We start from the raw sequence: 14,132 nt of genomic DNA on the forward strand, positions 1-14,132 counted from the left end.
ACTAAAAAAACAGCACCGGGACACTCGTTTACGCCTCGCACTAGAGAGTTGCGTGCTTCAAAGATAAGAGGCTTCACCCCCCTATGGTTTCATCTCCGCTAACAACAATTCCAAGGCTCCAAAAATACAAATAAACACTGCATGATTTGCCCCTTCCTAGGTTTTACGGTAGTAGAGATGGCCCAGGATTTTTTTTTGTTTTGTTTGTTCAAATGTGGCGAACCGACCTTTTCTGGGTTTTTTTAGCTTTCGTGTGTGCTTGTTGAAACAATATATCGTTGTTTTCATGAGCATTTACAAAGTATTCTCGGCATTTCTGATTTTATATCACGATTGTGAACCCTGCTGATATCCAGGAAAGTGTGAAGCGTGGCTATTTACCGCAAGATCGACATGTAGGTGGCGACAGAGTCGCGCTGCTAGTGTGGATGCTCCGCTGAGCGGTCAGTAAGAATGTACACTATGGGCGCGCGTCATGCCTTTTTCGCCCCGTATGTGCTCACGGAATGTGCAAAAAAGAGTGGTATGCCGTAGTTAGGTCCCTCAACGTTCAATGTATAGCATGGAAGCGGCAATAAGTTGTCATTACTAGGACCAAAAAGCGGCGACCCATCAGGGATCTCAGAACGGCCACAATAATGACAATGAACTTTTACGCTTTGGCTCGTAGCAAGCTCGATCTTTCCGGACTATGGCTTTGTGGCTTAAATAAATGCATAAATAGAAACAAATCATGAAGCCTCAATATCTGGAATTCAGTATTCAACAGCAATTTCAATCGCTTTCACTGGTAGCATGACGCATTCTTGCATTTGTGGGATGTCCTTAAATTGTAACACCACAAAACTGCCCCGACATTCTTTCTAAGAGCATACGATATTTTTTGTGTTCGAAAGGCAACATAAAATTACTGAATTTTAACCAGCTCAGCGATAAAAATGCAACCATACGTTCTAACGGGTATTTTGCGCGCAGCTTTAGTTCAATGAAATTTTAGCGACTCTGGAGGCAGGCTTGATGAATAACGGTGTCGGGTCCCTTGTGTAAGGCTTTCTTCGCAAGTGAACTTGCGAATTAAATTGCTAACGCGCGCAGTACAATTAACATCTCATGTTTAGCTACACTTGCAAAATTTTGTAACAAGCAGGTCTGGAGTGTGTAAACCAAGCCTCTGGGACCTCACAGTGAGCACAGGTTTTCTGTTGCGGCTGCGCTGTTGACCATTTGAGTTCCTTTTAAAATCTAACCGGGGCCCAGAACAGCAAGATGGGTTTGCATTCTTGCGTAATGTCTCTAATTACGAACCATAAAGACGGCAAATGAAGTTGCCCTGTTGCAGATGTAGTAAAACGTTCCTTTTTATTTCTCGTCACGAAACAGCGCAACGGGTTCCCGGTAGCTACTTTGTTTTGTAAACTGAATTTCGCTTTTGTCTTGGGTTTTGTTCTTGAGTATTGGTTAAAAAAGGCAAGGATATAGTTTTCTGTGCGTTTGGTTTTTTTCTGGTGGCCGGGGGGGGGGGGCGAAGGGGGTTTCGCCAACGTTCCAAGCGCAGCAAAAAGAGAACGCGTGTACCGCGAAATGCGAAACGTTGGTTATCAGTTTTAGTCGTCGTGTTCCGTAGCGGTGAAAAAGCAGTACTTCAACAAGTAGAAGCCAGTATTTTCAAAACTCATTAACCCCCCTTTTGGCCCGAGATTGTCCAGGAATTTCGGGTCACATTTTCAAAATGGTATTGAAAGCAAGCATTGTGGGAAAAAATAAAAAAAATCCCGCGAATCATGACACACCCTCCACACATCTGGGCAACAACGTGCATTATGTTACGCGATTTTCCCCCCTTTAAACTAAGGTCCACTATAAGAGGTTAAGACGTGACTATATTAGGCATTTGGTTATGCTGAGTGAAACACATTTCTGGACAAGGTGATTCATGAAGGGATTTGAAAATGGGATATATACAAAAATGGCACATGAAATGCCAGGGACAGACGCAAACTCACAACTGCTTAATTTTACCGAGTAATCCTCCCGAAATACTCTTTCGTATCCACAGAAACGTATTTTAAATAATGCGTAAAATTAGCAACACAGTACAAGCAACGACTATCCAAAAATGTTATTTACTTTCAGACGGGTAAGGGAACAATTCGAGCACACAGGCGCTTGCGGGTATAAATTACGTCTCCGGTAATGTATGGGCGATAGCGCACTGGTCGTGTTCAGTATAATTGTTTTTGTTTGTTTCTTCTTTCTGTAAGGACACTGCGCAATTTTGCAAGGGTCTGGCAAATGCACGGGTATGCACAGGTCTTGTCGCTTCTTACCCGTTTCGCGTACTAAACTTTTATCCTTTAAATAATCCTCACGCCCCCTTCAAAAAGCACCCTTTGACGTTCCCGAAACGGCAGACGATTGCGCTCATGAATAAGAAAAGTGCAATGTGTCGAAGCAACGTTTATAACACGTTTCACACTCAAGGGGTGACCACGGCGAAGATGTTTCGTGAATTAAACCAACGCATTAACCCACAGCGGCCCCTGATTATTGCGTTGCTAGAGGAAATTCGCAAGCACAGGGAACTGTGTCATTGCTCACTGCCAAGCAAGTACACATATTGGTTGTTTTATTGTATGCGGCTCGCGTCTTGCGCCGCGCGCAACGTGAAAGAGCAGACGACGTGAGAGCGCCATCCACACTAGGAGCGTACGTCGCGCCACCGACACGGGGCGACTGTGTTCGATCTTGGGGTGAATATTGACATTTACAGAACCAATTTTACCGCCTAGGACAGCGGTAGGCAAAATGTGCAGCGCGGGCCGCATGCGACGACCCACGAGAAGGTATTATGCGGCCCCCAGAACGTAGTTAGAACCCGCACCCCTTCCCGTGTCACTTCCTATCGGACTGCCGACGCACCAGCTTCGACCTCGAAGGGGGTTAGACGGGAGACAAGAACCGAGAATGAATCCCTTGCAATTGCCATTTTTTTCCATCTTCACTCTTAGCCAGAATATTGCCAATTATTGCCATTTACTATTTCGAATTTACTGGGGTTTTTCTAGCCTGCAAATCCCCTTCGCACATTCCCATCCCATTTGCCCTTCGGCCCAATACCATCGGCTTCATGCAACTCTGTCCTCCACCTCAAAAGGCGGCCGACCCCTGCCCTAGGGCACTGTGAGCGGCAACCCAGCCGAATACTGCTGTCAGTTTTAAAGGGAACACGGATACGCAAGATTTAGTAAGGATATTTGGGAGGATTTTTGTTTGATTCACACATATGCGTGGTTAAGACCAATCTTAAAGAGTCTAACGGCAATAGATTGGTGGAATTAGGATTGTATATTGTGTCGTGTAAAGGGCGCCTAGCAAGGTTAGGCTGTGACACTGCTGTTATTCCTGTTAACTTTCTTTGTGACGTGAAGCTCGGGCTCTCCGCTGCGCACGTTTTAACAAAAGGCGAAGTCAAAATATTCGTGTTAAAGCAGTGTATACAGCCTTTCCTTAGAAGTAGACAAAGGTGAGCCTGTTTCTGCTCCTATTCTCTCGGAAGGACACCCCGTAATACACAGGTGGCTTCGGGCGCAACGTGATTGTTTTGCAGGTACACCGCGAAATGATCCGTGTACGCGCTCGCTCACAATAATAAGGCGTGGAAACTTATGGATGACATAAAAAATTCCGGCTAACGCCAAGAACATATGTAAATGGGTTGTTGGCGTACTCTTCCCAACAATAGTCAGGACTACCTACATACCTGCGGCTATGTTGCAAGCTCCATTGATGACACTCAACGCGTGTTATCCGTTTGAGGCATTTCACAGGAAAATTCCATATGCTGGGGGTGTCGTGATTGCAGCTCTGGATCAAATATTTTCAGCGCTATTTCCGATGCCCACACATGTACCATACTTTCGTAGTCCAGGTGGGTTCCGACTGAGCTGTTCAACGAAAGCCACGGGAGCGCTTAATATTCCCGTTCCGACAGGTGTGGAAAGACATTACTTGTGTCTGTTGTCCTAAACAAATTTATTTCCAGTTGTTTTATGTCCGAATTACATGTAACCTCTGAATCCAGCAGTGTTCCACAATCATAGTACCGTTTTTGAGGGATTGGTCGTCAAATGCTGTTTACCCCACGTTCTCAATGAATGACGGGTTGCCTGGAGTAGAAGATACTGTGCTCTTTTCAGGGACTACCTCAAGACGATTCTCGTCGCCGAAGGTCTAAAAATTGTCAACATTTTAATCAATCAATCGTTCACACATGCTCTGCAGGATTCGCAGATTATGTGGCCATTGTTTAGATAGGCAGCGTAAGAAATAGCATGTGGAGGTTTACTGCTTTGTATATAAATTTTATTGTAAAAAGGGCGCAATTGAATGGTATGCCAAGTTGGGCGTAAAATGAACATGACACGCATTAAACCCTATAATTTGCATAAAGAAAGATAACGCTGAACTATTTTATTCCCAAAGTAACGCCGAATTAACACGCTTGACGTTTGCAAAACTCTGCAGTTTCGTTGCTCGCAGATAGAGTTTCACAATATACAAAACAGCAGACATCGCCCTTGGTATTACGTTTCTGTGAAAAGCCTTTCAATGAGCTTAAGTAAAGGCTCCTCAATTTCTTCCAGTCTCTCTTCCAGTTCCTGCAAAAAAGTCAACAAGGGAATATTTAGGCAACAGACATTAAAAAGTTCTTGAAAAAAATTATATTTATGGCGCCTTTTTTTAACAAAAACCGCAATAATTTAATGAAAGGCAAAAGGTCCGGAAATCACCATTGCGTAAAAGAACGGCGAGTATTTAGTGGCGTATTCTGTCTTTAGCATGGGTTCCACAACAAAATGACTGGTCGGATGCCGAGATGTAAAGAAGAGCATGCCGTGTAAAAGAAAAATAACGTACCTATTAAAATTGCACAAAGTGCCCTGAAATATGATACTGTTACTGCAAGAGGCGCAAGCCATGTCTGGTTTCTGTGTCACTTTTAAAGAGGGGAAGACGGATAGAAGTCTGTCGCAGTACACGATAGACCACGAGGTTACTTACAACGCTGCGACGACACGCATGGCCCAAAAACAATTTTACGTTTTACATCCGCCTAAACCCCGTTTATAAAAATTTCAGAATGCTGAAGTGAAAAGGAAGATCGACGTCGTCTGCAACACGGGCTCCCGAAAGAATTTACTGGCTAATGTATCACTATCAAAAATACTGCCCTCTCTGTTGAGGCATTACCCAGCTATATGGCCCCTCTTCCTCATAAGCAACTCACCACAGAGGAAGGAGTTATACTTCGCCAGTTCCAAACAACCACATTCCCCCACAACACGCTCTGGCACAAAATGTTCCCCACCCAATACTCCCCTCAGCGAATCTTCTGTTCCACACCAGGAACACTATACAACATAGTGTGGGCATGCCCGAACGCCCCAGACCTCCCTCCCAATCCCAACCCTACCCCTTCACCATGGGCTGCGACGCTGACCAGCTCCGACCCCTGCTCCCAGCTACGGCTGGCGAATAGGGCATGGAAGGCCGGCTACAGCCAGGGAGTCCTGGACTGAGGACACCCCTCACTGGTCCGGAGCGACTGCACTGACAGCGGATGGGATAAAATTTTTCCTTCGCCTATAGCGAAACAATTTTTCTTTTAAGGAACATAAACCCACGTGTAACTAATCAGTTTCTACTGAAAATACACATATAGTGAAAACTCAGTGACCAGGAAGCATTTCGGTTAAATGGCGTCAATATTAAGAAAACTATCACATATCGTGGGAAACACAATTTTAGAGCATGAAGACACATAACGTTAAATCTAACTGTTATGAAGTGCTTAGGGGGAACTCTTGCTGCATTAAACGCCGGGCTTAAAAGTGCTGAATATTCAAAATAGATTACAAAATTTACCTTGAAATATTTATTTTCCCTTCATAATAAATATATCTGCGAAAGAAATGTCTATTATATAATCACACTTTATATGCGCTTTTCCAGTTAGAGTTGCACGCAATGAAATGCTTGCAAGTTATTTTCAATTATGAAGTTGGGATGTACAGTGGAAAAACCTTTTTTTTTCGAGTGTCATTACATCGGCTACAACATTTAAAGCAACGAATTGGGTGCGTAATATTCCTCGTACTTCAGTATGGGTGTAGAAATCCCAGGCTTATGAATTTGAATATGAGCCTAAAAGTTTATTTGGTTATGTTACGTTCAGGGCATACATAGCATTACAGAACGGAGAGACTTAGATATATTATGCAGTCCTGCCCGTGACAGAAGAACACATTTTGTGCATGCATAATAAATGAAAAAAGCAACGTACAAGCTATACTTTTTAAAAAATCGCGGAGGAAACAAAACTGAAGAAAAAACCGAACAGCAATACTGTAATTAAAGCCTTATAAACCCACTTAAAGAATTCATTTACAAAAACTATGGTACAACCACACCAATATGCAGACAGCAAAGTAAAAAAAAGAAGAAAAGGGGGTTGAAGATATTGCACCCACTGAAGTTTGAAGCGCTTCTTTAAACCTGCGAGGTTTTGCATATACTAATGAGGCTTGGTGGCGTTATCAATCAGACCAGCTTTGTGGTTGAAAACGTGCGATCATGTTGCGTTGCATTAGGTGAGGAATAGGAAACCAATGGTGCGAATATAGGCGTTGGGATAAGAAAGAGGCAGGTTGTACAAAACCGGATTCAAGTAAAAAGGTATGGTGATACAATTAGGCAGCACATAAAGGCGCGACAACGCCCGGCGTGTTGCAAGAGAAGTAAAAATAAGATTTTATTTCAAAGTACCACTGGATATGGGGTGATTCTTGAAAGGATGAATCTTGCGAAATGAATCTACGATGCTTGAAGTGTATTTGACAATGTTAGTCGACATGATCTTATACTGATGAATAGTATTCGTCTTGCACCACCGTAAAATAGATAAACGTAACTCTAGGAGGATTTTGAAGGACACCAACTACTGACATGGCAGTATCCGTCCAAATATATTGAAATCGAGGACGTGATTGCTTTTGCATCGCTCTTTTGGTTCTGCATCGCAGAACCATTTGCGCCCAATTGCAGTCGCGTGAACTCAGATTTTGAAGTCCAAGCACGCCCCCATTGCAATAGCTGTCTATGACCAAAGCGATACTGTCAGCGCAATAAGGAAATGGTGCAGCGGATAGCCGTTTCTGGACGTTCGCCAATTTAGTTAAACACCCGGGAATCGAGTAATATACGTATCCGTTCGTAGATAAAAGTGACGGCATCCCAGAAACTCTGCACTTCCCCACACTTGAAAATGGGCAATAAAATAAATTTTGATTGTGGGCCTTCAATTCGTCACAGCTTCGCTTGGGCTATGAGGCGTGCCGTAGTGGAGAGCTCCGGATTAATTTTGACCATTTGGGGATGTTTAAAGTTCTCTGAAATGTCGATATACGAGAGCTTCCGACTTTGGCCTCCATCTGAAAAGCTGTCACTGCGCAGTCATTACGGAAAGTGTACCTCTTGTTTCCAGTACATTTTATTTTTATACCGAAGGCAATCCGACTATCGATGCCTTTTGGAGCCACACCCTATCAGTTGCTTGAAACTGACCGGTGCAAACGCTTTTGTTCTATGTAGAAAAGCTCCTCAGATCTTTTACCTTTTTCAGATATTTTCCCTTTTAAGTTCGGAGCGGAAATGTAGTACACATGTTTATGGAAGCAGGAGCTCCGAACACAAGTCCTGCGTTCTGACACCATTTTACATTTTCAACCATTCTGTATTCCGAAAAGAGTGGTCGCTATGTAAAACCCTTCGAATATTTGTGTTGTTATAGGAGGAAGTACAATGAATCATGAATACTTTATAAACTATGATCAAGTGTATAATTTTGATAACTTCGTCCCTCACCGCCTCATTCCTTCCAACTGTGGTAAATGCAATAAAGAAAACTATCCTCACGCAGTAACAGTTGTGCCATATGTATACTGCCCACCTACAGGTGTTTTTTTTCTGGACGACATGTTTAATTTATCCCTGATGACAAAAATTTCATAGCCAGTCAACTGGAATGCTTGCCCTGTTTCGATATTCTTTAAACAAGTTTGCTCATACAAACACCGAGAGATTGTTTTTGGTATACAATAAACTATACCTTCAACACCAACACTAAACATGTTGCCACCGAATGCTCTAGCAAATATCTGGAAAGCTTGCAAGGTGATTAAAGCCATTTTTATTGTCCCAACACCATTTTACACTATGTTGGTTCTGAAATAGTGGTGAAGCGCTCAAAACGTTCTGTTTACGTGGTTGATGACAGGTTGTCTAACTGGTACTCATAACAAGTGTAAACCGCCATGACTTAAAAAACATAACAATTCGAATGATTGTTTACTCCACCATACGATTTTGATTTTTTTGTAGAACTGTGTGCTGATCACCATGTTGTATAAGCTAGGGTTGTTATGCCAAAGATTGACGTTAGAACTAAATTTTATTTTTGCGACTAGGCTACCAGCTGTGGCAAATTATTTTTGAAGAAACCGACGTGAGGGTCACGGGACGTGAGGCATCTCTTTATTGGTGACATAGAAAAACAATACAATGATGCTGATAAAAAGGGCAGCTGCTAGCCATCACCTCCTTCTTCGTCTTTGATATTTTCGGTATCTTCCCGGGCACGCGAGAAATTGAGGGAGATGTTGAACATAAAAAGAGTTTACTTTTAAGCGCTTATTCAGCGCCCCTGGGTTTGATGTAGCCAACAAACATAAAAATGTTGGTCAAGGCTGTGAAGTCGTGTAGCGGACTATCACCATCATAATCAATGTAATGTCCTTTGTTCTGGTTCTATAGATTCTGCGGAACGTGCACTTTGTGGAATCAGACCAAGCAATCGCCTGTAATATTGAAATCATCTTGACCATTGTATGGATTATTGCCTGGGCCATCGTCCATCCTGGATGATCACATGGCAGTGATCTCGAAAGCTCCATGTGACATGTGCGTCGTGTCGCTTCACGTATCCTGGAGGAATGGGCTTACTGTCTGGCTCTTTTTATGCTGATAGCAATCATCCTTTTTTCGGGGTCGTTGCCCTTTTTTCACGTTTTACTGATCGGTCAGCATTTCGTCAGGCGGTCTGGTTTATCCTTGTTTGGGGAGGCTGCGCCTGCACATCGTACGGACATCCAGTTTTTCAGGTTTTCATGCCTTCATTTAGGAGTAGGGGTTTTCTTACGTTTAGCCTAGGCCAACAAAATGCCCTCTGAGCTCTCGCTGATGCGGTGGTGACATGTACCAGAAGCCTCCGCGGGCGAGTCGGATGTTCTTGTCATGTCTCCGTACTTGTGATACGTTTCTTCTCTCACCGGTGGTGTTCGTGAGTCTTCTTTGATTCCTTCTCCCCACACTGACCTTTTCGGCCTTCAAATACTACGTAAGCCAGACGACCAGTCCGACGTCTCCACTGCGTTGCCATTACTCTGATGACTAGTTGACGAAAGTTCTTCGGTGGGAGCGAAATAGTCTGAGCACTAAACAGAAGTTGCTGCCTTTACTTTGTAAGTTCAAGTATTTTTTCTTCTTGTAAGGAAGCAGCTTACTGGGCGACTTTTGGTTTCTGGGGAGCTTTTTTAAGATGTCATCACATCGTGATTTTTCTAGGGTTTCTAGGGAAGTTTACTGATGTGCACTGCTCTTTCGTTGATAGTTACGCTTCTGTTCTATTTTTACCGAGCTATTTTGAGAATGTCATTGTTAGAAATCGTTTGCAAGTCCCGCAACAATCGATTCATTGTAACTTTGGTCAGTTGGATACAAGTATCCTTTTTATAGGCGGTTTGAAAATCTTCTGCTAAACCTTCCATGCCCAGAAGCTCTTCTCTTTCGCTTGCTTCTTCCAAAATATTTTCTTCTCGAATATCAGCTGACCGATTATGGGGGTTTCGGCATTCAGCCCTGATTGTACGGCGTCGACCAGTGTGGTAGTGTCCTTGCGGACTCAGATTCTTCATTGCTAAAAGGCTTCCAAGTCCATTCTCGACGTCCTTAATGTCTATTCGGTCGTCAAGATGAACCACGGTCAGCGGAAAGTCTAAGCCGTTTTTGTTGTCTTGCGCTGGTTTGCGCGCGGCGTCCGCAAAGAGTGGGTAATGTCGTCGAGGGCGTGGGATCATATACACGTTTGGCAGGTCTTCAATTTATTTTTGTTAATTTTGGTTTTTCTTTGCGGTCACCGGCGGACAATGGCCAGGGGTAACAGTCCAGTTTAATCTTTGCATTCACTCACGCCATCTTTTAGGGGCTGCGCGCACTGAGTTCGTCAACTCACAGTCCTTCGATCCTGGTCACCGCACTATTTTGCTGAAGAAACAAAGGCGTTGGTCGGGGGAAATTAGTCATCGCTTTAATGGTGGAATGGAAGTGGAATACGATAACGGTGATAGCAGGGGCAGCTACTAACCGCCACCTCTTTTTGTGTGGTAAGAATTTCAACACTTATAAAGGCTGCCGAGCAGGCAAATGGGAAGAGTAACGTAGTCAGTGAACTGTGTATTTTGTTTACTTTCTTGCTTATATAATTCGAAGTGAAGGTATGACCTTGTATGTGGTGAATAAATCATCATATCAGATTACGAATGCTTGCTAGAATGCAACTACATTTAAGGGTGCACGCATTTATGCACCGTAAATTTGACGATGCAACCCGTGCAACCATTTATGTTAAAAACCATTGGGACATATGTGATATAACGCTTTGATTTGCACAAGATATTTATACCCCTTTTTCAATAAGGGCGCAAGAATGGTTACTTTATGAATCTTATAAGAAACGTACATCTTATAAAAGGTGGCTCCGTGGCCTCTGCTCACTTTTGAAATGGTAGATAAATAACTTTGACCACCATAACCTGGACCCTCTAATGAAAACAGAAAGCGATGCTTAAGTGTTACTGTACAGCGATTGCTTTTTGTCTGGGTGGCTCAAAATACAGTAGCGGATTTCAGCATGAGCATACATATAGGGAACCAAAAGTTGAACCGTAGCTACATGTTTCTTCTAAGTTTGAAAACAGCGTAGACGAGGTTATTTGTACAGGGTTGGTTAACGCAAGCCACTTGAATTATTTTTGCAGATGAATTCACAGGATCTGGGCGTAGCGGTATAGAGGAGACTTTATTCCTCTACAGTGCATTACTGAAAAATTTTTGGCCAAAAAATTAGAACTTTGCATGGGATTGTGGTTGTTCAGCTCTAAAACGGACTCGAATGCTAAAACAAAGCTAGGGGGCAAGTTCATCATTCCTTACGTTGGTCGTTTCCAGGGTTCCCTTCACGAAAGTGCGAAGTGCACCACGCGCTTTTTAAGGCAGAAATTGTTTCAAGACGTTTAGTGAACTTCATGGTACAATTTAAATAAAATAGGTGGACCATTAAGCTAGTATGACGTTTTACGAGCTGGCAAAGGGCTAAAATAAAAGATTTTACCTTGTTTTACAGTGTATGTTCTAAATGAGTAAAATTAGGGCAGAAGTCAATCTCGCCTTTGCAATTCAATAAATGTAAACGTCTTATTTAAATTGCGGCCACCGATGCTTTCGCACAACTGTAGGTTACAATTAACGCCATTTTTTCACCACAATGCACCCAAGAAGGTGAGAAAACATTGTGCAGATATTGTGTTATCAAACGGAAATGAAAACCTGACGTTTTTTCCAGAGAGAATTCATGTTCTAAATCAATCAACTTTGTTGACACGAAGAAGTGGCTGTAAAAGCTTCTCCAGGAAGTACCATTTACCACTCTACAAGAAAGTCCGAAAGCATTGTAGGCAATATTGTTCTTAAACGTGGAGTTTCAACCAGAAATTGACAAGCGGGCTGTCATTTCTTGACATTCTCGATTTTTGAAAAACGCTTACGTAACACCTACCTTTATTTTCTTGTTTAGGGATTCAACTTCCGTCTCCCCGTTCTCGTTTTCGTTCTGCTTGTCGACCTCCTAAAATGGAATGAGGAACAATTTATTAGCTCTGAGAATAAAGCGGAGCTTCAATCAACGGTAAGTGGCTAGAACGGTTACTGCATTTGGCACAACTAAAGCCGAAACACGAAGGGCCAATTACATGAAAGAAATCTCATGCATTATAGTTTGGAGGCGTTAAATGGAGCCGTTCGTGGCTTGAAATTTTGAATGGCTGTGATCAAACATAGCCTGTCAGCCTGATGATGCTATTTGTGGGTGTCCGCCTCTGTCGAATTTCAAACAGCTCTCACGGTATTTGTCAGAGTTGAATGCTCAGGCCAATTCTGCGACCACAAATGTCACCAGAGTAAAGGGTAATCCTGACCCAGTTTGCACACAAATCGACAAACAACATTTGTTTTTGTGCTTGAAAGCATATTGCTGAAAAAGGGCTTAAGGAACAAAGCAAGAAGTAGCATCTTTTCGGAACGAAAGGCTGCCTTCTGTCTCTGTTCTCTTTGCCAGACTCTTCTTTTACATTTCGTGTCAAAACAACTTGAGGAAACGCCTCTAGTCCGTTGGTATAGATTCATTTCTTGTATACTCTGCCGCTTCGCGTCGCGAGTTGGGGAGGAATTGTCTAAAACGTACTGCGTGAACAACAGGGGTAAAGAGAAGGAAGCATTCAAGGACGGAGCGTATTCGGGTGAACCTTTCCAATTGAATACCCCTCAACGGAGGCTGCGAAACGAAGCGCGCTTTACGCTCAACGCGGAAATAGACAATGAGGAATTATGCGGGGTATACAACTGGCTCTTTGCTTGCACCGCTGATCTCGATTTCGTCATCTTATTTACTTATTTATTTGTTTTTGTTTGTTTGTTTATCCACAATTCCCTAAAAGGCCCCCTTTAGGAGTAATACATGAGGCATTACATATGCAAAGCACAGCGGTATTGTATTAGCGGGATGAGAAGAACGGGAAAGAAGGAAATTGGGAAGGTTCAAAGTGAAAACGCTAATAAACGTCCGCACTGTGAACTTGAAAAATATGTCACTGAAAAATTGAACTGTGGCAGTACAGCAAGTAATAACAAAATAGTGGTAATACCAAAAACGCGGCGAGTTTAAAGAGCGTAGTACTGTGGATGCAGCCACATTCAAAGCTCTAGCCGATTATTTATTTATTTTATTTATTTTCAATACTGCCAGTCTCGGGCGAGACCATAGCAGGTGGGCATTCATACAATTTCAGCAGGAACAACAGCGATGGGCCTAACATTGGCCAACAAGCAAAAACAACAATAAACCGTACAATAAAAGGGTATCACACACTTTCACTTCACGTGCAGAACCGCTGAGTTGTGCAGCGTCGTCAATGTTTACATAAGGGGAAGGTAAAAACAATGGTATAGAGGCAACAATGATGTAGACACAAGAATACAGACAACAATACGGACGTACAGACATGTAAACAATGTAAAGACATAGACATACAAAGTCTTCGCGCACTGTAGACCACCGAAGTTTAGTTACGAAAAGCATCAAATTCCTTCCACCCCGACATCCAGTTCACGCTTCAAAGCGAACGCGATGGCTCCCTTCCCCCACCCCCCCCCCCCTCCTTCTTATTTGATGTCCAAGTGACGAGTAGAACGAAAGGCCTCAGGTGTGTCCTCCCTATTCCCAGAGCGGCGACTGTGTGTTTCCCGTTTTATACCCGCAAAGAGAGCAGAATCGGGTAATTTCGGACCCAACAACAAGAAAGAAGAAAAAGAGAACCACTCTAAAGGTTTATCTTTTCCGTGTCCGCCGCCGTAAGCAAGAGAGGGCGGCTAACTGCGAGAGGGCATCGACCGTCGTGGCCCTGGAACGCCGAAGCCGGTGCCCGGCGTGCCATGAGCAAGCGAGACGCCAGACGGCTTATTCAGAAAAGAGGGGTGCAAATCGTCCATAACCATCAACGGCGACGGGCTACCCGATCCCGGCCCCAAAGAGAGCGCCCGGAAGGCAGAAACGAAGTCGGCGGACAGAAGAAAGGACGCAGCGCCGTCGACGAACAATGCGGGACAGGATACCAGGAAGTTGACCTTGCCGGGACGGCCGTCCTCGAAAGGGGAACGAACTGGGGGAAGCAGCCCCTCCCTTT

The 14,132-nt window shown here is 43.5% G+C and overlaps 1 protein-coding gene across 1 annotated transcript in view; it reads right to left on the minus strand.

Annotated features, from left to right (window-relative positions):
* Positions 1-4,352: 4,352 nt before the first annotated feature.
* Positions 4,353-14,132, minus strand: part of LOC144141587 (uncharacterized) — a 66,027-nt gene continuing 56,247 nt past the window's right edge. The window contains exons 15-16 of the mRNA XM_077673132.1: positions 11,951-12,019; positions 4,353-4,658 (exon numbers count right to left, since the gene is read on the minus strand). Coding sequence (XP_077529258.1) covers positions 4,584-4,658; positions 11,951-12,019 — 144 coding nt within the window. The 3' untranslated portion in view covers positions 4,353-4,583. The remainder of the gene's footprint in view (positions 4,659-11,950; positions 12,020-14,132) is intronic.

The sequence above is a fragment of the Haemaphysalis longicornis genome, unplaced genomic scaffold (assembly GCF_048455015.1).
Source record: "Haemaphysalis longicornis isolate Haplotype H1 unplaced genomic scaffold, Haemaphysalis longicornis Haplotype H1 scaffold_6, whole genome shotgun sequence".
Taxonomy (NCBI): domain Eukaryota; kingdom Metazoa; phylum Arthropoda; class Arachnida; order Ixodida; family Ixodidae; genus Haemaphysalis; species Haemaphysalis longicornis.